We start from the raw sequence: 24,131 nt of genomic DNA, 5'->3' as shown, positions 1-24,131 counted from the left end.
AATGGATACCCACAACTAAATTTCATATGCAAACAGTGGGGAAATGGCAACCAGATGAGAGAAAATAAATCTTTCTGAGTCAGGGAATGGAGATCCACAAACATTTTACAGTAGCAATCAGTGATAATATGGCCTCCAAATGAGAGAAAGATTTTTTTTACTGAATATGGGAATGGAGATCCATCCTCAGTTACTTTTCAAGCAGTGAGGATATGGTAACCAAATGAATGAAAAAAATTCTTAACTGAGTGAGGGAATGGATACCCACAACTAAATTTCATATGCAAACAGTGGGGAAATGGCAACCAGATGAGAGAAAATAAATCTTTTCTGAGTCAGGGAATGGAGATCCACAAACATTTTACAGTAGCAATCAGTGATAATATGGCCTCCAAATGAGAGAAATATTTTTTTTTACTGAGTATGGGAATGGAGATCCATCCTCAGTTACTTTTCAAGCAGTGAGGATATGGTAACCAAATGAATGAAAAAAATTCTTAACTGAGTGAGGGAATGGATACTCACAACTAAATTTCATATGCAAACAGTGGGGAAGGGGCAACGAGATGAGAGAAAATAAATCTTTTCTGAGTCAGGGAATGGAGATCCACAAACATTTTACAGTAGCAATCAGTGATAATATGGCCTCCAAATGAGAAAAAGATTTTTTTTACTGAGTATGGGAATGGAGATCCATCCTCAGTTACTTTTCAAGCAGTGAGGATATGGTAACCAAATGAATGAAAAAAATTCTTAACTGAGTGAGGGAATGGATACCCACAACTAAATTTCATATGCAAACAGTGGGGAAATGGCAACCAGATGAGAGAAAATAAATCTTTTCTGAGTCAGGGAATGGAGATCCACAAACATTTTACAGTAGCAATCAGTGACGATATGGCATCCAAAGGAGAGGAAAAAGTTTTTACTGAGTGAGGGAATGGATATCCACAACTAATTTTTATGTGCAAACAGTGAAAATATTTCAACCAATTGAGAGAAAAAATTTTTTTCACTGAGTAAATTCATAAGTAAGTTACACTGGCAATCAATGAGGACATGCCTTCCAAGTAAGAGAACAGAAAATTTTTAGAGAAAGTGCATGAATTTGTGCCAACTAAATATGCGTTGAATGAGAATGGTATTTACCTGAGGACAGTGAGGATGGCATTTGGGAGGAATATTGTGAGAAGAAACACCTGGTACTTCCTGCTCATGTGGAACTTGAGAGTGTGTGACGACACATAAGTTTGAAACTCACTCGCCCTAAAAAAGCCTGAGTAGTCTTTGCTGATGTTGAAGTCCCGAAAAAAGAAGTCGGCGGTTGACTGGCTCGAGCTCATGCCAAAAAACTTTTGCTTGTTGTCGATGAGGGGAAAATTTTGAACATCTTGATTGTAGACAGCCACCACTATCTGCGCAGAAAATTGTTAAATTGTAGACATTTTTATCCATGATTTTTTTTCATGCGTAAACTTTATTTATTATTAAACATACTCGGATAGATATAGTTTTTCATTAAATTTCTACAAATTTTGATTATGTAATTAATATTTCATCGAATACTTGAACTCGAACGGAATTTTTATGCTTGGGTTATTGGGGACAAACATGAATTAGCAAGAACCTTTTTCTCTGTTGAAAAATCAATTTCTAAAGTGGTCCGCAACATGGAATGGTTTTTGGGGGAGTTGAATGGAAGTGTGTTTGTTTTGTGCTCACTTGGCAGACATGGCTGTCAAAGGGGAACATTTTGAGGGCGATGTCACAGGCGAAAGTGTATCTGCCCTGTTTTCTGTAGCTGATCTGCCCCCCTCTCTTCAGCTCCACTCTGCCCGCCTCCTGCTCCGATCTCTCTATGGACACCAGTGGACTGTAGTGGATCTCCGGAGTCCATACAAGGCCAAGAGTGGACACTCCGAACTCCAGTGTCGGTCGGTTTTCCCACTTCTTCTCGTCGATTCCGAAAAACGAAACGAGGCGAGGGTCAGTCCATTGTGCCTGAAGTTGAAACAATATATTTGTGTGCATTATGACACACATCACCCTTTCGACACATGTCACTTTATTTTATGACTTCTTTCCCAGTTGAAGACTAGCCTTAGTTGAAGCATCAAAAGTGGGAGGACGGCGACCACGACAAGCTCACTAAATTTGAAATTATCAGCATCAAATAATATTTTTCTAGTTTGAAGGTTATGGCTGGTTTGAATTGGTTGATGTTGCTACAGTTGCACTTATTTAAGTTCGATAGTCCCGCCTTGATCCTAATAACATTCTTTCTTCGCTGCTATTTTACAATACCCACTTTGGCCGAATAACACAAAACGCATTCTACAAACGTGAGCGCGAATGCTTGCTATAAAACCCCGGGTCGAGGTCGGGGACTTATGTTGCGACCATCGCGACTCAAATTAGCTATGTTGTGACTTTGTGCGACTCAAGCCTCCTGAGGGATGGTGGAATTTTGGTCACAGAAAGTCCATTTCGGCTACCCATTTCGGTCGCATCATGAGTCGCGGATCTCGGCTCGAGACGTCGTCTAAAATTTTTCAAAAAGCAAAAAATAAATCGTTTTTGCTCGATTTCTAAATGTGGCTGCGGCGTACGGTGTTTAGTGTTATAGAAGTGATCTGGAAACCATTTTGGTTGAAACATCAATATAAAAAAAAAATCTGGGAGAAAGCACGTCTTACGACTGATACAGTGCTGATTTTTGCAAGACAACAGTAGTGATACTTGTGGCATTGAGAACTCACAATTTCAGTGCCGTCGAACGAAATGGTGGCATCTGTTTGGGACACGACCTGCATTCGGTCTACGAACAAGCCGAACATGAGGCCTATGCTGCCTGGCTGAACCAACATCTCCACTCTGTTAATCAGCTGCTCCTCATCAGTGGTGTTGGTCTTCTGAGCATTAATCAAAACTAGTGTAGTAAGAGAAGAGAGAGAGAGAAGTAGTTTGTGAGAAGCTCTCACACACATACTGCACGAATAAAGTCAACTTTACAAAAACGAAGAGCTGATGATTTTAACAAAAGTTACCAGTAGAAATATATGCGTACTGCTGGCTCAACGAGAATTCACGGTATGAAATGGTAATTTGGATTCAAGCGGTGCAAACTTATGAAACAATTGAACAGACTGCAAAATATATAATCAATTGGAAACGATCATTGAATTGCGGCTGGTAGTGATGATGAAATATGGAAGCTCAATTCCCGGGCGCTTAAATATGTAGGCTAGATAAAGTGAAACATTTTAAGAGGTCAATTTAGGCCGATGGTAGTTTAGAAAAAGGAAAACGCTCCTCTGTTGGGGCCTCTATATGGCTATTTATCAATAGTATTAACAACACAAAAAAATTGGCAGCACAAAATCTGATTGAATGCTTTTTCTGAATTTGGAACATAACAGTACCGTATGTACGAATTAAGGCTTAACATGGTTAGCCCTGCAGGTAGCCTAATCAACTACTACAAATAGTTCCAATGGACTCCTTCTTGCAAACTTGAGGAAGATCAAACGGAATCAGCCAGCAGGAACTGCGGGGGAATCGGAATGAGTCCATGTTTGCAGATGATTGACATGTCTCATTAACACACATGTGCCTGTGATGGTCACTGGAACCTGAAATTTACAAAATCAATAATGTATGCAAACAACAAAGTGAGCAAAAAGAAGTACCCGGGCTGAGCTGTTTGACTCATGATTCGAAATTCTAAGCAACTTTTGTTCTCTTCACTTTTTGTCTAATTTTAACTCAATTTGAGAAACACGCGTTTGAAAATTCAAGTTTTGTTCATCTTGTCCGGATAATTAAAATCAGCACTGTATATCAAAAATTACACCAAATAATGAAGTTTACCAGAAAAATATTTGCGACTTAATTGAAACGTTGACATTGCTGATTAAATTAAACTTACAAACTGTAGCTTAGTCAATGATGCAGATTTTTCTTCTTTTTAAATCAAGAATCCAAAAGGGTTCGGGCTCGTATGCAGTTAAAATAAAGATCACGCTTTTCTATCATACTACCCGGGTCGGATATTGCGATTTATATTTCGACCGAGGCGGGTCGAACCCATTTCAGAGTTCGACCAAATATCCATAGTCGAGAAGGCCGTATAGTCGAACTCAAAGTTTTTCCTCGGTCGAACAGTCGAATTCTTTTTTTTAGTTCGAACAGTCGAAAAGTTTTTTCTCGGTCGAACAGTCAAAACGTTTTTTTTCTCGGTCGAACAGTCTGAATTGTTTTTTCTCGTTCAAACAGTCGAAATGTTTTTCTTTCTCGGTCGATCAGTCGAAATAAACGAATGTTTTTTTCTCGGTCGAACGATCGAAATCTTTTTTTTTCTCGGCTCAAGAGTCGAAATGTTTTTTTTTTCGGTCGAACAGTCACAATTTTTTACTCGGTCGAACAGTCGAAATGTTTTTTTTCTCGGTCGAACAGTCGAAAAGTTTTATTTCTCGGTCGAATGGTCGAAACGTTTTTTTCTCGGTCGAACAGTCGGATTTTTTTTCTCGTTCGAACAGTCGAAATGTTTTTCTTTCTCGGTCAATCAGTCGAAATGTTTTCTTTTCTCGGTCAAACAGTCGAAATAAACGAATGTTTTTTTTTGGTCGAACAGTCGAAATCTTTTTTTTTCTCGGCTCAAGAGTCGAAATGTTTTTTTTTTCGGTCGAACAGTCACAATTTTTTACTCGGTCGAACAGTCGAAATGTTTTTTTTCTCGGTCGAACAGTCGAAAAGTTTTATTTCTCGGTCGAATGGTCGAAACGTTTTTTTCTCGGTCGAACAGTCGGATTTTTTTTCTCGTTCGAACAGTCGAAATGTTTTTCTTTCTCGGTCAATCAGTCGAAATGTTTTCTTTTCTCGGTCAAACAGTCGAAATAAACGAATGTTTTTTTTTGGTCGAACAGTCGAAATCTTTTTTTTTCTCGGCTCAAGAGTCGAAATGTTTTTTTTTCTCGGTCGAACAGTGGAAAATTTTTCTCTCGGTTGAACAGTCGAAATGTTTTTTTTCTCGGTTGAACAGTCGAAACGTTTTTTTTTTCGGTCGAACAGTCGATATGTTTTTTTTCTCGGTCGAACAGCGAAATATCTTTTTTTCGGACCAACAGTCGAAATTTTTTCTCAGTCGAACAGTCGAAATCTTTTTTTTTCTCGATTGAACAGTCGAAATCTTTTTTCTCGGTCAAACAGTCGAAAATTTTTTTTCTCGGTCGAACAGTCGAAATCTGTTTTTTTCTCGGCTCAACAGTCGAAATGTTTTTTTTTCTCGGTCGAACAGTCGAAATGTTTTTTTTTCGGTCGAAAAGTCATAATTTTTTATTCGGTCGAACAGTCGAAATAATTTTTCCCGGTCAAACAGTCGTTTAGTTTTCTCTTGGTCGAACATTCGAAATGTTTTTTCTCGGTCGATCAGTCGAAATGTTTTTTTTCTCGGTAAAACAGTCAAAATAAACGAATGATTTTTTCTCGGTCGAACAGTCGAAATAATTTTTTTTATCTTGGTCGAACTGTCGAACCGTTTTTTTCTCGGTCGAATAGTCGAAATGTTTTATTTCTCGGTCGAACAGTCGAACTGTTTTTTTCTCGGTCGAACAGTGGAAAATTTTTTCCGCGGTTGAACAGTCGAAATGATTTTTCTCGGTCGAACAGTCGAATTCTCTTTTTTTAGTTCGAACCGTCGAAAAATTTTTTCTCGGTCGAACAGTCAAAACGTTTTTTTCTCGGTCGAACAGTCGGAATTTTTTTTTCTCGTTCGAACAGTCGAAATGTTTTTCTTTCTCGGTCGATCAGTCGAAATGTTTTTTTTTCTCGGTCAAACAGTCGAAATAAACGAATGTTTTTTTCTCGGTCGACGGTCGAAATCTTTTTTTTTCTCGGCTCAAGAGTCGAAATGTTTTTTTTTCTCGGTCGAACAGTCGAAATGTTTTTTTTTTCGGTCGAACAATCATAATTTTTTATTCAGTCGAACAGTCGAAATATTTTTTCCCGGTCAAACAGTCGTTTAGTTTTCTTTTGGTCGAACATTCGAAATGTTTTTTCTCGGTCGATCAGTCGAAATGTTGTTTTTTTTCTCGGTAAAACAGTCAAAATAAACGAATGATTTTTTCTCGGTCGAACAGTCGAAATGTTTTTTTTATCTTGGTCAAACAGTCGAAATGTTCTTTTTTCACGGTCGATCAGTGGAAATATTTTTTTCTCGGTCGAACAGTCGAATTGTTTTTTCTCGGTCGAACAGTCAAAAAGTTTTTTTTCTCGTTCGAGCAGTCGAAACTTTTTTTCTCGGTCACACAATCGAAATATTTTTCTCGGTCGATCAGTCGAAATAAACGAATGATTTTTTCTCGGTCGAATAGTCGAAATGTTTTTTTTTCTCGTTCGAACAGTCGAAATTTTTTTTCTCGGTCACACAATCGAAATATTTTTCTCGGTCGAACAGTCAAAATGTTTTTTTTTTTGGGTCGAACAGTCAAAATGTGTTTTCTCGGTCGAATAGACAAAAAGTTTTTTCTCGGTCGAACAGCCGAAAAGTTTTTTCTCGGTCTAACAGTCGAACCGTTTTTTTCTCGGTCGAACAGTGGAAATTTTTTTTTCTCGATTGAACAACCGAAGTGTTTTTTTTCTCAGCCGAACAGTTAACTGTTTTTTTCCGATCGAACAGTGGAAATTTTCTTTTCTCGGTCGAACAGTCAAAATCTGTTTTTTTCTTGGCTCAACAGTCGAAATGTTTTTTTTTCCGGTCGAACAGCTATAATTTTTTATTCGGTGGAACAGTCGAATTGTTTTTTTTTCTCGGTCGAACAGTCGAAATCTTTTTTTCTCGTTCAAACAGTCGGAATATTTTTCTCGGTCGAACAGTCAAAATGTTTTTTTTTTGGGTCGAACAGTCGAAATGTGTTTTCTCGGTCGAATAGACAAAAAGTTTTTTCTCGGTCGAACAGCCGAAAAGTTTTTCCTCGGTCGAACGGTCGAAATGTTTTTTTTTCTCGGTCTAACAGTCGAACCGTTTTTTTCTCGGTCGAACAGTGGAAATTTTCTTTTCTCGGTCGAACAGTCAAAATCTGTTTTTTTCTTGGCTCAACAGTCGAAATGTTTTTTTTTCCGGTCGAACAGCTATAATTTTTTATTCGGTGGAACAGTCGAATTGTTTTTTTTTCTCGGTCGAACAGTCGAAATCTTTTTTTCTCGTTCAAACAGTCGGAATATTTTTCTCGGTCGAACAGTCAAAATGTTTTTTTTTTGGGTCGAACAGTCGAAATGTGTTTTCTCGGTCGAATAGACAAAAAGTTTTTTCTCGGTCGAACAGCCGAAAAGTTTTTCCTCGGTCGAACGGTCGAAATGTTTTTTTTTCTCGGTCTAACAGTCGAACCGTTTTTTTCTCGGTCGAACAGTGGAAATTTTTTTTCTCGATTGAACAACCGAAGTGTTTTTTTTCTCGGCCGAACAGTCAACTGTTTTTTCCCGGTCGAACAGTGGAAATTTTTTTTTCTCGGTTGAACAGTCGAAATGTTTTTTCTCGGTCGAACAGTCGAAATCTGTTTTTTCTCGGCTCAACAGTCGAAATGTTTTTTTTTCTCGGTCAAACAGTCGAAATGTTTTTTTTCCGGTCGAACAGTCATAATTTTTTATTCGGTGGAACAGTCGAATTGGTTTTTTTTCTCGGTCGAAAAGTCGAAATCTTTTTTTCTCGTCTGAACAGTCGGAACTTTTTTTTCCTCGGTCGAGCATTCAAAATGTTTTTTCCCGGTCAAACAGTCGTTTAGTTTTCTCTTAGTCGAACATTCGAAATGTTTTTTTCGGGCGATCAGTCGAAATGTTTTTTTTTAATCGTGGTCGAACAAGCGAAATGTTCTTTTTTCTCGGTCGATCAGTCAGAATGTTTTTTTTCTCGGTCAAACAGTCAAAATAAACGAATGATTTTTTCTCGGTCGAACAGTCAAAAAATTTTTTTTCCCGGTCGAACAGTCGAAGTGTTTTTTTCTCGGTCGAACAGTGGAAATTTTTTTTTCTCGGTTGAACAGTCGAAGTGTTTTTTTTCTCGGCCGAACAGTCACTGTTTTTTTCCCGGTCGAACAGTGGAAATTTTTTTTCTCGGTTAAACAGTCGAAATGTTTTTTCTCGGTCGAACAGTCGAAATTTTTTTTTCTCGGTCGAACAGTCGAAATGTTTTTTTTTCTCGATCGATCAGTCGAAATTTTTTTCTCGGTCTTACAGTCGAATTAAACGAATGTTTTGTTTTCTCGGTCGAACAGTCGAAATGTTTTTTTCTCGGTCGAACAGTCGAAACGTTTTTTTCTCGGTCGAACAGCCAAAATGTTTTTCTCGGTCGAACAGTCGAAATATTTTTTTTCTCGGCCGAACAGTCGTAATGTTTTTTTTTCTCGGTCAAACAGTCGAAATAGTGGAATGTTTCTTTTCTCGTTTGAACAGTCGAAATGTTTTTTTTTCTCGGTCAAACAGTCGAAATAGCCGAATGTTTTTTTTCTCGGTCGAACAGTCGAATTTTTTTTTCGATCGAACAGTCGAAATGTTTTTTCTCGGTCGAACAGCCAAAAAATTGTTTCTCGGTCGAGCAGTCGAAAAGTTTTTTCTCGGTCGAACAGTCGAAATGTTTTTTTTTCACGGTCGAACAGTCGAAATGTTTTTTCTCGGTCGAACAGCCGAAATCTGTTTTCTCGGTCGAACAGTCGAAATGTTTTTTTTTCTCGGTGGAACAGTCGAAATGTTTTTTCTCGGTCGAACAGACAAAAAGTTTTTTCTCGGTCGAACAGCCGAAAAGTTTTTTCTCGGTCGAACAGTCGAAATATTTTTTTTTCTCGGTCTAACAGTCGAAATAATTTTTTTTCGGTCAAGCAGTCGAAATACTCGAATGTTTTTTTTCTCGCTCGAACAGTTAAAAGGTTATTTTTTCTCGGTCGAACAGTCCTATAGTCGAACTTAAAGTTTTCCCTCGGTCTAACAGTCGAAAGATTTTTTTCTCGGTCGAACAGTCGAAATTTGATTATTTCCTGGTCAAACAGTCGAACTGTTTTTTTCTCGGTCGAACAGTCGAAATGTTTTTTCTCGGTCGAACAGTCGAACTGTTTTTTTCTCGGTCGAACAGTGGAAAATTTTTTTCTCGGTTGAACTGTCGAAAAGTTTTATTTTTCTCAGTCGAACAATCGAAATGATTTTTTTTCTAGGTCGAACAGTCGAAACGATTCTTTTCTCGGTCAAACAGTCGAAATGTTTTTTTTTGGTCGAACAGTCGAAATGTTTTTTTTTCTCTGTCGAACAGTCGAAATGTTTTTTTTTTCTCGGTCGAACAGTCGAAATGTTTGTTTTCTCGGTCGCACAGTAGAAATGTTTTTTCCTCGGTCGAACTGTTGAAATGTTTTTTTTCTCGGTCAAACAGTTGAAATATTTTTCTCGGTTGAACAGTCGAAATGTTTTTTTTTCTCGGTCGAACAATCGAAACGTTTTTCTCGCGGTCGATCAATCGAAACGTTTTTTCTTCTCGGTTGAACAGTCGAAACATTTTTTTCTCGGTCGAGCAGTCGAATTGTTTTTTCTCGGTCGAACAGGCGAATTTTTTTTTTTTCGGTCATACATTCGACCTGTTTTTTCTCGATCAATCAGTCCAAGTATTTTTTTCTCGGTCAAACAGTCGAAATGATTTTTCTCGGTCGAACAGCCGAAATATGTTTTCTCGGTCGAACAGTCGAAATGTTTTTTTTTTCTTGGTGGTACAGTCGAATTGTTTTTTCTCGGTCGAACAGCCGAAATATGTTTTCTCGGTCGAACAGTCGAAATGTTTTTTTTCTCGGTGGAACAGTCGAAAGGTTTTTTCTCGGTCGAACAGTCGAAATGTTTTTTTTTCATGTTCGAACAGTCAAAAAGTTTTTTCTTGGTCGAACAGCCGAAATATGTTTTCTCGGTCGAACAGTCGAAATGTTTTTTTTTCTCGGTGGAACAGTCGAAATGTTTTTTCTCGTTCGAACAGACAAAAAGTTTGTTCTCGGTCGAACAGCCGAAAAGTTTTTTCTCGGTCGAACAGTCGAAATGTTTTTTTTATCGGCCTAACAGTCGAAATTATTTTTTTTTCGGTCAAGCAGTCGAAATACTCGAATATTTTTTTCTCGCTCGAACAGTCAAAAGGTTATTTTTTCTCGGTCGAACAGTCCTATTATCGAACTTAAAGTTTTCCCTCGGTCTAACAGTCGAAAGATTTTTTTCTCGGTCGAACAGTCGAAACTTTTTTATTTCTCGGTCAAACAGTCGAACTGTTTTTTTCTCGGTCGAACAGTCGAAATGTTTTTTCTCGGTCGAACAGTCGAACTGTTTTTTTCTCGGTCGAACAGTGGAACATTTTTTTTCTCGGTCGAACTGTCAAAATGTTTTATTTTTCTCAGTCGAACAGTCGAAATGATTTTTTTTCTAGGTCGAACAGTCGAAAAGATTCTTTTCTCGGTCAAACAGTCGAAATGTTTTTTTTTCTTGGTTGAACAGTCGAAATGTTTTTTTTCTCTGTCGAACAGTCGAAATGTTTTTTTTTCTCGGTCGAACAGTCGAAACGTTTTTTTTCTCGGTCGCACAGTAGAAATGTGTTTTGCTCGATCGAATAGTCAAAATGATTTTCCTCGGTCCAACTGTCGAAATGTTTTTTTTTGTCGGTCGAACAGTCGAAACTTTTTTTTCTCGGTCAAACAGTCGAAATATTTTTCTCGGTTGAACAGTCGAAACATTTTTTTCTCGGTCGAGCAGTCGAATTGTTTTTTTTTTGGTCAAACATTCGACCTGTTTTTTCTCGGTCAAACAGTCGAAGTATTTTTCCTCGGTCAAACAGTCGGAATATTTTTTACTCGGTCCAACAGTCGACATGTTTTTTTCTTTGTTCGAACAGTCAAAATGTTTTCTCTCGGTCGAATAGTCGGAATTTTTTTTCTCGGTCAAACAGTCGAAATAAAATGGTTTTTCGCGGTCGAACAGTAGAATAGTTTTCTCTTGGTCGAACAGTCGAAATGTTTTTTCTCGGTCGAACAGTCGAAATATTTTTTTTTCGGTCGAACAGTCAAAATGTTTTTTTTCTCGGTCGATCAGTCGAAATGTTTTTTTTCTGGGCCAAACAGTCAAAATAAACGAATGTTTTTTTTCTCGGTCGAACAGTCGAATTGTTTTATTTCTCGGTCGAACAGTCGAACTGTTTTTTTCTCGGTCGAACAGTGGAATTTTTTTTCTCGGTTGAACAGTCGAAATGTTTGTTCTCGGTCGAACAGTCGAAATGCTTTTTGTCAATTGAACAGTCGAAATATTTTGTTCTCAGTCGAACAGTCGAAATGATTTTTTTTCTCGGTCGATCAGTCGAAATAATTTTTTTTCTCTGTCATACAGTCGAAATAAACGTTTTTTTTTTGGTCGAACTGTCGAAATGTTTTTTTTTGCGGTCGAACCGTCGAAATGTTTTTTTTCTCGGTCGAACAGTCGAAATGTTTTTTCTAGGTCGAACGGTCGAAATTTTTTTTTCTCGGTCAAACAGTCGAAATGTTTTTTTTCTGGGTCAAACAGTCGAAATAAACGAATGTTTTTTTTCTCGTTTGAACAGTCGAATTGTTTTATTTCTCGGTTGAACAGTCGAACTGTTTTTTTCTCGGTCGAACAGTCGAAATGTTTTTTCTAGGTCGAACAGTCGACAGTTTTTTTCCTCGGTCGAACAGTCGAGATCTTTTTATTCCTCCTTCAAACAGTCGAAATGTTTTTTCTCGGTCGAACGGTCGAAACGTTTTTTTTCTCGGTCGAACAATCGAAATGTTTTTTATTCCTCGGAAGAACAGTTGAAATGATTTTTTTTCCCGGTCGATCAGTCGAAATATTTTTTTTTCTCTGTCAAACAGTCAAAATAAACTAATGTTTTTTTTTTCGGTCGAACTGTCCAAATGTTTTTTTTTCGCGGTCGAACATTCGAAATGTTTTTTTCTCGGTCAAACAGTCGAACTGTTTTTTTTCTCGGTCGAACAGTGGAAATTTTTTTTCTCGGTTGAACAGTCGAAATGTTTGTTCTCGGTCGAACAGTCGGAATGTTTTTTCTCGGTCGAACAGTCGAAATGTTTTTTTTTCTCGGTCGATCAGTCGAAATGTTTTTTTTGCTCTGTCAAACAGTCGAAATAAACGAATGCTTTTGTTTCGGTCGAACTGTCGAAATGTTTTTTTTTCGCGGTCGAACAGTCGAAATGTTTTTTTTTTCTTTCTCGGTCGAACAGTCAATCTGTTTTTTTTCTAGGTCGAACAGTCAATTTTTTTTCTCGTTCGAACATTCGAAATGTCTTTTTTTCTCTGTCAAACAGCCAAAAGAAACGAATGCTTTTTTTTCGGTCGAACTGTCAAAATGTATTTTTTCACGGTCGAACAGTCGAAATGTTTTTTTTTCTCGGTCGAACAGTCAAAATGTTTTTTCTAGGTCAAACAGTCGAATTGTTTTTTCTCGGTCGAACAGTCGAGATCTTTTTATTCCTCCTTCGAACAGTCAAATCTTTTTTTCTCGGTCGAACAGTCGAGATCTTTTTATTCCTTCTTCGAACAGTCGAATTGTTTTTTCTCCGTCGAACAATCGAAAGGTTTTTATTTTTCGGTAGAACAGTCGAAATGTTTTTTCTCGGTCGAACAGCCGAATAGTTTTTTCTCGGTCGAACAGTCGAATTAATTTTTCTCGGTCGAACAGTCGAAATAGTTTTTCTTGGCCGAACGGTCGAAACGTTTTTTCTAACAATCAAAACGTTTTTTTTTCTCGATCGAACAGTCGAAATGTTTTTTTTTCCCGGTCGAACAGTCGGAATTTTTTTTCTCGGTCGAACAGTCGAAATGTTTTTTTTTTTATTTTGGTCAAACAGTCGAAATGTTTTTTTTCTTGGTCGAACAGTCGGAATTTTTTTTTCTCTGTCAAACAGCCAAAATAAACGAATGCTTTTTTTTCAGTCGAACATTCGAACTGTTTTTTCTCGGTCAAACATTCGAAGTGTTTTTTTCTCGGACGAACAGTCGAAATGTTTTTTACTCGGTCGAACAGTCGAAATGTTTTTCTTTCTCGGTCGAACAGTCGAAATCTTTTTTTCTCGTTCGAACAGTCGAAATGTTTTTTCTAACAATCAAAACGTTTTTTTTTCTCGATCGAACAGTCGAAACGTTTTTTTTTCTCGGTCGAACAGTCGACATTTTTTTTCCTCGGTCGAACAGTCGAGATCTTTTTATTCCTCCTTCAAACAGTCGAAATGTTTTTTCTCGGTCGAACGGTCGAAACGTTTTTTTTCTCGGTCGAACAATCGAAATGTTTTTTTTTTCCTCGTAAGAACAGTCGAAATGATTTTTTTTCTCGGTCGATCAGTCGAAATATTTTTTTTTCTCTGTCAAACAGTCAAAATAAACTAATGTTTTTTTTTCGGTCGAACTGTCCAAATGTTTTTTTTCGCGGTCGAACATTCGAAATGTTTTTTTCTCGGTCAAACAGTCGAACTGTTTTTTTTCTCGGTCGAACAGTGGAAAATTTTTTTTCTCGGTTGAACAGTCGAAATGTTTGTTCTCGGTCGAACAGTCGTAATGTTTTTTCTCGGTCGAACAGTCGAAATGTTTTTTTTTCTCTGTCAAACAGTCGAAATAAACGAATGCTTTTGTTTCGGTCGAACTGTCGAAATGTTTTTTTTTTCGCGGTCGAACAGTCGAAATGTTTTTTTTTCTCGGTCGAACAGTCAATCTGTTTTTTTCTAGGTCGAACAGTCAATTTTTTTTCTCGTTCGAACAGTCGAAATGTCTTTTTTTCTCTGTCAAACAGCCAAAATAAACGAATGCTTTTTTTTCGGTCGAACTGTCAAAATGTATTTTTTCACGGTCGAACAGTCGAAATGTTTTTTTTTTCTCGGTCGAACAGTCGAAATGTTTTTTCTCGGTCGAACAGTCGAGATCTTTTTATTCCTCCTTCGAACAGTCAAATCTTTTTTTCTCGGTCGAACAGTCGAGATCTTTTTATTCCTCCTTCGAACAGTCGAATTGTTTTTTCTCCGTCGAACAATCGAAAGGTTTTTATTTTTCGGTAGAACAGTCGAAATGTTTTTTCTCGGTCGAACAGCCGAATAGTTTTTTCTCGGTCGAACAGTCGAAATAATTTTTCTCGGTCGAACAGTCGAAATAATTTTTCTCGGCCGAACGGTCGAAACGTTTTTTCTAACAATCAAAACGTTTTTTTTTTCTCGATCGAACAGTCGAAAAGTTTTTTTTTCTCGGTCGAACAGTCGGAATTTTTTTTCTCGGTCGAACAGTCGAAATGTTTTTTTTTTATTTTGGTCAAACAGTCGAAATGTTTTTTTTCTTGGTCGAACAGTTGGAATTTTTTTTCTCTGTCAAACAGCCAAAATAAACGAATGCTTTTTTTTCAGTCGAACATTCGAACTGTTTTTTCTCGGTCAAACATTCGAAGTATTTTTTTCTCGGACGAACAGTCGAAATGTTTTTTACTCGGTCGAACAGTCGAAATGTTTTTCTTTCTCGGTCGAACAGTCGAAATCTTTTTTTCTCGTTCGAACAGTCGAAATGTTTTTTCTAACAATCAAAACGTTTTTTTTTCTCGATCAAACAGTCGAAACGTTTTTTTTTCTCGGTCGAACAGTCGGAATTTTTTTTCTCGGTCGAACAGTCGAAATGTTTTTTTTTTATTTTGGTCAAACAGTCGAAAAGTTTTTTTTCTTGGTCGAACAGTCGGAATTTTTTTTCTCTGTCAAACAGCCAAAATAAACGAATGCTTTTTTTTCGGTCGAACTGTCAAAATGTATTTTTTCACGGTCGAACAGTCGAAATGTTTTTTTTTCTCGGTCGAACAGTCGAAATGTTTTTTCTAGGTCAAACAGTCGAATCTTTTTTTCTCGGTCGAACAGTCGAGATCTTTTTATTCCTCCTTCGAACAGTCGAATCTTTTTTTCTCGGTAGAACAATCGAGATCTTTTTATTCCTCCTTCGAACAGTCGAATTGTTTTTTCTCCGTCGAACAATCGAAAGGTTTTTATTTTTCGGTAGAACAGTCGAAATGTTTTTTCTCGGTCGAACAGCCAAATAGTTTTTTCTCGGTCGAACAGTCGAATTAATTTTTCTCGGTCGAACAGTCGAAATAGTTTTTCTCGGCAAACGGTCGAAACGTTTTTTTCTCGGTCGAACAGTCGAAATGTTTTCTTTTTTCAGTCGAACATTCGAACTGTTTTTTCTCGGTCAAACATTCGAAGTATTTTTTTCTCGGACGAACAGTCGAAATGTTTTTTACTCGGTCGAACAGTCGAAATGTTTTTATTCCTCCTTCGAACAGTCAAATCTTTTTTTCTCGTTCGAACAGTCGAGATCTTTTTATTCCTCCTTCGAACAGTCGAATTGTTTTTTCTCCGTCGAACAATCGAAAGGTTTTTATTTTTCGGTAGAACAGTCGAAATGTTTTTTCTCGGTCGAACAGCCGAATAGTTTTTTCTCGGTCGAACAGTCGAATTAATTTTTCTCGGTCGAACAGTCGAAATAGTTTTTCTCGGCCGAACGGTCGAAACGTTTTTTTCTCGGTCGAACAGTCGAAATGTTTTCTTTTTTCAGTCGAACATTCGAACTGTTTTTTCTCGGTCAAACATTCGAAGTATTTTTTTCTCGGACGAACAGTCGAAATGTTTTTTACTCGGTCGAACAGTCGAAATGTTTTTCTTTCTCGGTCGAACAGTCGAAATCTTTTTTCTCGTTCGAACAGTCGAAATGTTTTTTCTAACAATCAAAACGTTTTTTTTCTCGATTGAACAGTCAGAACGTTTTTTTTTTCTCGGTCGAACAGTCGGAATTTTTTTTCTCGGTCGAACAGTCGAAATGTTTTTTTTTATTTTGGTCAAACAGTCGAAATGTTTTTTTTCTCGGTCGAACAGTCGGAATTTTTTTTCTCTGTCAAACAGCCAAAATAAACGAATGCTTTTTTTTTCGGTCGAACTGTCAAAATGTATTTTTTCACGGTCGAACAGTCGAAATGTTTTTTTTCTCGGTCAAATAGTCGAATCTTTTTTTCTCGGTCGAACAGTCGAGATCTTTTTATTCCTCCTTCGAACAGTCGAATTGTTTTTTCTCCGTCGAACAATCGAAAGGTTTTTATTTTTCGGTAGAACAGTCGAAATAGTTTTTCTCGGCAAACGGTCGAAACGTTTTTTCTCGGTCGAACAGTCAAAATGTTTTCTTTTTTCAGTCGAACATTCGAACTGTTTTTTCTCGGTCAAACATTCGAAGTATTTTTTTCTCGGACGAACAGTCGAAATGTTTTTTACTCGGTCGAACAGTCGAAATGTTTTTATTCCTCCTTCGAACAGTCAAATCTTTTTTTCTCGGTCGAACAATCGAGATCTTTTTATTCCTCCTTCGAACAGTCGAATTGTTTTTTCTCCGTCGAACAATCGAAAGGTTTTTATTTTTCGGTAGAACAGTCGAAATAGTTTTTCTCGGCAAACGGTCGAAACGTTTTTTCTCGGTCGAACAGTCAAAATGTTTTCTTTTTTCAGTCGAACATTCGAACTGTTTTTTCTCGGTCAAACATTCGAAGTATTTTTTTCTCGGACGAACAGTCGAAATGTTTTTTACTCGGTCGAACAGTCGAAATGTTTTTATTCCTCCTTCGAACAGTCAAATCTTTTTTTCTCGGTCGAACAGTCGAGATCTTTTTATTCCTCCTTCGAACAGTCGAATTTTTTTTTCTCCGTCGAACAATCGAAAGGTTTTTATTTTTCGGTAGAACAGTCGAAATGTTTTTTCTCGGTCGAACAGCCGAATAGTTTTTTCTCGGTCGAACAGTCGAAATGTTTTTTACTCGGTCGAACAGTCAAAATGTTTTCTTTTTTCAGTCGAACATTCGAACTGTTTTTTCTCGGTCAAACATTCGAAGTATTTTTTTCTCGGACGAACAGTCGAAATGTTTTTTACTCGGTCGAACAGTCGAAATGTTTTTATTCCTCCTTCGAACAGTCAAATCTTTTTTTCTCGGTCGAACAGTCGAGATCTTTTTATTCCTCCTTCGAACAGTCGAATTTTTTTTTCTCCGTCGAACAATCGAAAGGTTTTTATTTTTCGGTAGAACAGTCGAAATGTTTTTTCTCGGTCGAACAGCCGAATAGTTTTTTCTCGGTCGAACAGTCGAATTAATTTTTCTCGGTCGAACAGTCGAAATGTTTTTTCTCGGTCGAACAGCCAAATAGTTTTTTCTCGGTCGAACAGTCGAATTAATTTTTCTCGGTCGAACAGTCGAAATAGTTTTTCTCGGCAAACGGTCGAAACGTTTTTTTCTCGGTCGAACAGTCGAAATGTTTTCTTTTTTCAGTCGAACATTCGAACTGTTTTTTCTCGGTCAAACATTCGAAGTATTTTTTTCTCGGACGAACAGTCGAAATGTTTTTTACTCGGTCGAACAGTCGAAATGTTTTTATTCCTTCTTCGAACAGTCAAATTTTTTTTTCTCGGTCGAACAGTCGAGATCTTTTTATTCCTCCTTCGAACAGTCGAATTGTTTTTTCTCCGTCGAACAATCGAAAGGTTTTTATTTTTCGGTAGAACAGTCGAAATGTTTTTTCTCGGTCGAACAGCCGAATAGTTTTTTCTCGGTCGAACAGTCGAATTAATTTTTCTCGGTCAAACATTCGAAGTATTTTTTTCTCGGACGAACAGTCGAAATGTTTTTTAATCGGTCGAACAGTCGAAATGTTTTTCTTTCTCGGTCGAACAGTCAAATCTTTTTTTCTCGTTCGAACAGTCGAGATCTTTTTATTCCTCCTTCGAACAGTCGAATTGTTTTTTCTCCGTCGAACAATCGAAAGGTTTTTATTTTTCGGTAGAACAGTCGAAATGTTTTTTCTCGGTCGAACAGCCGAATAGTTTTTTCTCGGCCGAACAGTCGAATTAATTTTTCTCGGTCGAACAGTCGAAATAGTTTTTCTCGGCCGAACGGTCGAAACGTTTTTTTCTCGGTCGAACAGTCGAAATGTTTTCTTTTTTCAGTCGAACATTCGAACTGTTTTTTCTCGGTCAAACATTCGAAGTATTTTTTTCTCGGACGAACAGTCGAAATGTTTTTTACTCGGTCGAACAGTCGAAATGTTTTTCTTTCTCGGTCGAACAGTCGAAATCTTTTTTCTCGTTCGAACAGTCGAAATGTTTTTTCTAACAATCAAAACGTTTTTTTTTCTCGATTGAACAGTCAGAACGTTTTTTTTTTCTCGGTCGAACAGTCGGAATTTTTTTTCTCGGTCGAACAGTCGAAATGTTTTTTTTTTATTTTGGTCAAACAGTCGAAATGTTTTTTTTCTTGGTCGAACAGTCGGAATTTTTTTTCTCTGTCAAACAGCCAAAATAAACGAATGCTTTTTTTTCGGTCGAACTGTCAAAATGTAATTTTTCACGGTCGAACAGTCGAAATGTTTTTTTTTCTCGGTCAAATAGTCGAATCTTTTTTTCTCGGTCGAACAGTCGAGATCTTTTTATTCCTCCTTCGAACAGTCGAATCTTTTTTTCTCGGTAGAACAATCGAGATCTTTTTATTCCTCCTTCGAACAGTCGAATTGTTTTTTCTCCGTCGAACAATCGAAAGGTTTTTATTTTTCGGTAGAACAGTCGAAATGTTTTTTCTCGGTCGACCAGCCAAATAGTTTTTTCTCGGTCGAACAGTCGAATTAATTTTTCTCGGTCGAACAGTCGAAATAGTTTTTCTCGGCAAACGGTCGAAACGTTTTTTCTCGGTCGAACAGTCAAAATGTTTTCTTTTTTCAGTCGAACATTCGAACTGTTTTTTCTCGGTCAAACATTCGAAGTATTTTTTTCTCGGACGAACAGTCGAAATGTTTTTTACTCGGTCGAACAGTCGAAATGTTTTTATTCCTCCTTCGAACAGTCAAATCTTTTTTTCTCGGTCGAACAGTCGAGATCTTTTTATTCCTCCTTCGAACAGTCGAATTTTTTTTTCTCCGTCGAACAATCGAAAGGTTTTTATTTTTCGGTAGAACAGTCGAAATGTTTTTTCTCGGTCGAACAGCCGAATAGTTTTTTCTCGGTCGAACAGTCGAATTAATTTTTCTCGGTCGAACAGTCGAAATGTTTTTTCTCGGTCGAACAGCCAAATAGTTTTTTCTCGGTCGAACAGTCGAATTAATTTTTCTCGGTCGAACAGTCGAAATAGTTTTTCTCGGCAAACGGTCGAAACGTTTTTTTCTCGGTCGAACAGTCGAAATGTTTTCTTTTTTCAGTCGAACATTCGAACTGTTTTTTCTCGGTCAAACATTCGAAGTATTTTTTTCTCGGACGAACAGTCGAAATGTTTTTTACTCGGTCGAACAGTCGAACTGTTTTTATTCCTTCTTCGAACAGTCAAATTTTTTTTTCTCGGTCGAACAGTCGAGATCTTTTTATTCCTCCTTCGAACAGTCGAATTGTTTTTTCTCCGTCGAACAATCGAAAGGTTTTTATTTTTCGGTAGAACAGTCGAAATGTTTTTTCTCGGTCGAACAGCCGAATAGTTTTTTCTCGGTCGAACAGTCGAATTAATTTTTCTCGGTCAAACATTCGAAGTATTTTTTTCTCGGACGAACAGTCGAAATGTTTTTTAATCGGTCGAACAGTCGAAATGTTTTTCTTTCTCGGTCGAACAGTCGAAATCTTTTTTCTCGTTCGAACAGTCGAAATGTTTTTTCTAACAATCAAAACGTTTTTTTTTTCTCGATCGAACAGTCGAAACGTTTTTTTTTCTCGGTCGAACAGTCGGAATTTTTTTTCTCGGTCGAACAGTCGAAATGTTTTTTTTTTATTTTGGTCAAACAGTCGAAATGTTTTTTTTCTTGGTCGAACAGTCGGAATTTTTTTTCTCTGTCAAACAGCCAAAATAAACGAATGCTTTTTTTTCGGTCGAACTGTCAAAAAGTATTTTTTCACGGTCCAACAGTCGAAATGTTTTTTTTCTCGGTCGAACAGTCGAAATGTTTTTTCTAGGTCAAATAGTCGAATCTTTTTTTCTCGGTCGAACAGTCGAGATCTTTTTATTCCTCCTTCGAACAGTCGAATCTTTTTTTCTCGGTAGAACAATCGAGATCTTTTTATTCCTCCTTCGAACAGTCGAATTGTTTTTTCTCCGTCGAACAATCGAAGGGTTTTTTCTCGGTCGAACAGTCGAATTAATTTTTCTCGGTCGAACAGTCGAAATAGTTTTTCTCGGCAAACGGTCGAAACGTTTTTTTCTCGGTCGAACAGTCGAAATGTTTACTTTTTTCAGTCGAACATTCGAACTGTTTTTTCTCGGTCAAACATTCGAATTTTTTTTTCTCGGACGAACAGTCGAAATGTTTTTTACTCGGTCGAACAGTCGAAATGTTTTTCTTTCTCGGTCGAACAGTCGAAATATTTTTTTTTTGTTGTTCGAACAGTCGAAATGTTTTTTTTCTAACAATCAAAACGTTTTTTTTTCTCGGTCGAACAGTCGAAACGTTTTTTTTCTCGGTCGAACAGTCGGAATTTTTTTTCTCAGTCGAACAGTCGAAATGTTTTTTTTTTTTGGTCAAACAGTCGAAATGTTTTTTTTCTTGGTCGATTAGTCGAAATGTTTTTTTTTCTCGGTCAAACAGTCAAAATAAACGAGAGATTTTTATCTCGGTCGAACAGTCGAAATGTGTTTTTTCTCAGTCGAACAGTCGAAATGTTTTATTTCTCGATCGAACAGTCGAACTGTTTTTTTCTCGGTCGAACAGTGGACATTTTTTTTCTCGGTTGAACAGACGAAATGTTTTTTCTTGGTCGAACAGTCGAAATTTTTTTTTTCTCAGTCGAACAATCGAAATGATTTTTTTTCTCGTTCGATCAGTCAAAATGTTTTTTTTTCTCGGACAATCAATCAAAATAAACGAATGTTTTTTTTCTCGGTCGAACAGTCGAAATGTTTTTTTTTCTCGGTCGAACAGTCGAAATGTTTTTTTTCTCGGTCGAACAATCGAATTGTTTTTTCTAGGTCCAACAGTTGATTTTTTTTCTCGGTCAAACAGTCGAGATCGGTTTATTCCTCGTTCGAACAGTCGAAATGTTTTTTTTCTCGGTCGAACAGTCGAAATGTTTTTTTTTCTTGGTCGAACCGCCGAATAGTTTTTTCTCGGTCGGACAGTCGAAGTATTTTTTTCTCGGTCGAACAGTCGAAATGTTTTTTACTCGGTCAAACAGTCGAAATGTTTTTCTTTCTCGTTCGAACAGTCGAAAAGTTTTTTCTAACAATCAAAACGTTTTTTTTATCGGTCGAACAGTCGAAACGTTTTTTTTCTCGGTCGAACAGTCGGACTTTTTTTCTAACAATCAAAGCGTTTTTTTTTCTCGGTCGAACAGTCGAAACGTTTTTTTTCTCGGTCGAACAGTCTGAATTTTTTTTCTCGGTCGAACAGTCGAAATGTTTTTTTTTATTTCGATCAAACAGTCGAATTGTTTTTTTTTTGGTCGATTAGTCGAAATGTTTTTTTTTCTCGGTCAAACAGTCAAAATAAACGAGAGATTTTTATCTCGGTCGAACAGTCGAAATGATTTTTTTTCTCGTTTGATCAGTCAAAATGTTTTTTTTTCTCGGACAATCAATCAAAATAAACGAATGTTTTTTTCTCGGTCGAACAGTCGAAATGTTTTTTTTCTCGGTCGAACAGTCGAAATGTTTTTTTTTCTCGGTCGAACAATCGAATTGTTTTTTCTAGGTCCAACAGTTGATTTTTTTTCTCGGTCAAACAGTCGAGATCTGTTTATTCCTCGTTCGAACAGTCGAAATGTTTTTTTTCTCGGTCGAACAGTCGAAATGTTTTTTTTTTCTTGGTGGAACCGCCGAATAGTTTTTTCTCGGTCGGACAGTCGAAGTATTTTTTTCTCGGTCGAACAGTCGAAATGTTTTTTACTCGGTCAAACAGTCGAAATGTTTTTCTTTCTCGTTCGAACAGTCGAAAAGTTTTTTCTAACAATCAAAACGTTTTTTTTATCGGTCGAACAGTCGAAACGTTTTTTTTCTCGGTCGAACAGTCGGACTTTTTTGTCTAACAATCAAAACGTTTTTTTTTCTCGGTCGAACAGTCGAAACGTTTTTTTTTCTCGGTCGAACAGTCTGAATTTTTTTTCTCGGTCGAACAGTCGAAATGTTTTTTTTTATTTCGGTCAAACAGTCGAATTGTTTTTTTTTGGTCGATTAGTCGAAATGTTTTTTTTTCTCGGTCAAACAGTCAAAATAAACGAGAGATTTTTATCTCGGTCGAACAGTCGAAATGTGTTTCTTCTCAGTCGAACAGTCGAAATGTTTTATTTCTCGGTCGAACAGTCGAACTGTTTTTTTCTCGGTCGAACAGTGGAAATTTTTTTTCTCGGTTGAACAGACGAAAGTTTTTTTCTTGGTCGAACAGTCGAAATGTTTTTTTTTCTCAGTCGAGCAGTCGAAATGATTTTTTTTCTCGGTCGATCAGTCCAAATGTTTTTTTTTCTCGGGCAATCAATCGAAATAAACGAATGTTTTTTTTTCTCGGTCGAACAGTCGAAATGTTTTTTTTTCTCGGTCGAACAGTCGAAATGTTTTTTTTCTCGGTCGAACAATCGAATTGTTTTTTCTAGGTCGAACAGTTGAATTTTTTTTCTCGGTCAAACAGTCGAGATCTGTTTATTCCTCGTTCGAACAGTCGAAATGTTTTTTCTCGGTCGAACGGTCGAAACGTTTTTTTCTCGGTCGAACAGTCGAAATGTTTTTTTTTTCTGGGTCGAACCGCCGAATAGATTTTTCTCGGTCGAACAGTTGAAATAATTTTTCACGGTGGAACAGTCAAAATGTTTTTTTCTCGGTCGAAGAGTCGAAATGTTTTTTACTCGGTCGAACAGTGGAAACGTTTTCTTTCTCGGTCGAACAGTCGAAACGTTTTTTTTTCTCGGTCGAACAGTCGGAATGTTTTTTTTTATTTTGGTCAAACAGTCGAAATGTTTTTTTTTCTTTTCGATCAGTCGAAATGTTTTTTTTTCTCGGTCAAACAGTCAAAATAAAAAAAAAATTTTAGCTCGGTCGAACAGTCGAAATGTCTTTTTTATCAGTCGAACAGTCGAAATGTTTTATTTCTCGGTCGAACAGTCGAACTGTTTTTCTCTCGGTCGAACTGTGGAATTTTTTTTTCTCGGTTGATCAGTCGAAAAGTTTTTTCTCGGTCGAACAGTCGAAATGTTTTTTTTCTCAGTCGAACAGTCGAAATGATTTTTTTCTCGGTCGATTAGTCAAAATATTTTTTTTTCTCGGTCAATAAGTCGAAATAAACGAATGATTTTTTTTCTCGGTCGAACAGTCGAAATATTTTTTTTTCTCGGTCGAACAGTCGAAATGTTTTTTTCTCGGTCGAACAATCGAATTGTTTTTTCTAGGTCGAACAGTTGAAGTTTTTTTTTCTCGGTCAAACAGTCGAGATCTGTTTATTCCTCGTTCGAACAGTCGAAATGTTTTTTCTCGGTCGAACGATCGAAAGGTTTTTTTCTCGGTCGAACAGTCGAAATGTTTTTTCTGGGTCGAACCGCCAAATAGTTTTTTCTCGGTCGAACAGTCGAAATAATTTTTCTCGGTGGAACAGTCAAAATGTTTTTTTCTCGGTCGAACAGTCGAAATGATTTTTTTTCTCGGTCGAACAGTCGAAATGTTTTTTTTTCTCGGCGAAACAGTCGAAATAGTGTAATGTTTTTTTTCTCGGTCGAACAGCGACAGGTTTTTTTTCTCGGTCGAACAGTCGAAATGTTTTTATTTCTCGGTCGAACAGTCGAACTGTTTTTTTCTCGGTCGAACAGTCAAAATGTTTTTTCTCGGTCGAACAGTCGAAAATTTTTTTTCTCGGTCAAGCAGTCGAAATTTTTTTCTTTTCTCGTTCGAACAGTCGAAATATTTTTTCTCGGTAGAACAGTCGAAACGATTTTTCTCGGTCGAACAGTTGAAAGTTTTTTTTTTTCTCGGTCAAACAGTCAAATTGTTTTTTCTCGGTCGAACAGTCGAAATGTTTTTTTTCTCTGTCGAACAGCCGAAATTTTTTTTTCTTGGTCAGACAGTCGAAATAAATGAATGTTTTTTTTTTCTCGGTCGAACAGTC

General features: G+C 37.2%; 1 protein-coding gene across 1 annotated transcript in view; it reads right to left on the bottom strand.

Moving 5' to 3' along the window:
- LOC134854440 (gamma-aminobutyric acid receptor subunit beta-like) overlaps positions 1-24,131 on the bottom strand; it is a gene marked incomplete in the record, with an annotated part of 163,300 nt that overhangs the window by 77,532 nt on the left and 61,637 nt on the right. The window contains 1 exon segment of the mRNA XM_063870690.1: positions 1,150-1,172. Coding sequence (XP_063726760.1) covers positions 1,150-1,172 — 23 coding nt within the window.

Source organism: Symsagittifera roscoffensis, chromosome 9 (assembly GCF_963678635.1).
Source record: "Symsagittifera roscoffensis chromosome 9, txSymRosc1.1, whole genome shotgun sequence".
In the NCBI taxonomy this organism is placed as follows: Eukaryota; Metazoa; Xenacoelomorpha; order Acoela; family Convolutidae; genus Symsagittifera; species Symsagittifera roscoffensis.
Note: the sequence above shows the minus strand (reverse complement) of the source record. Positions and strands in the feature narration are given on the sequence as shown.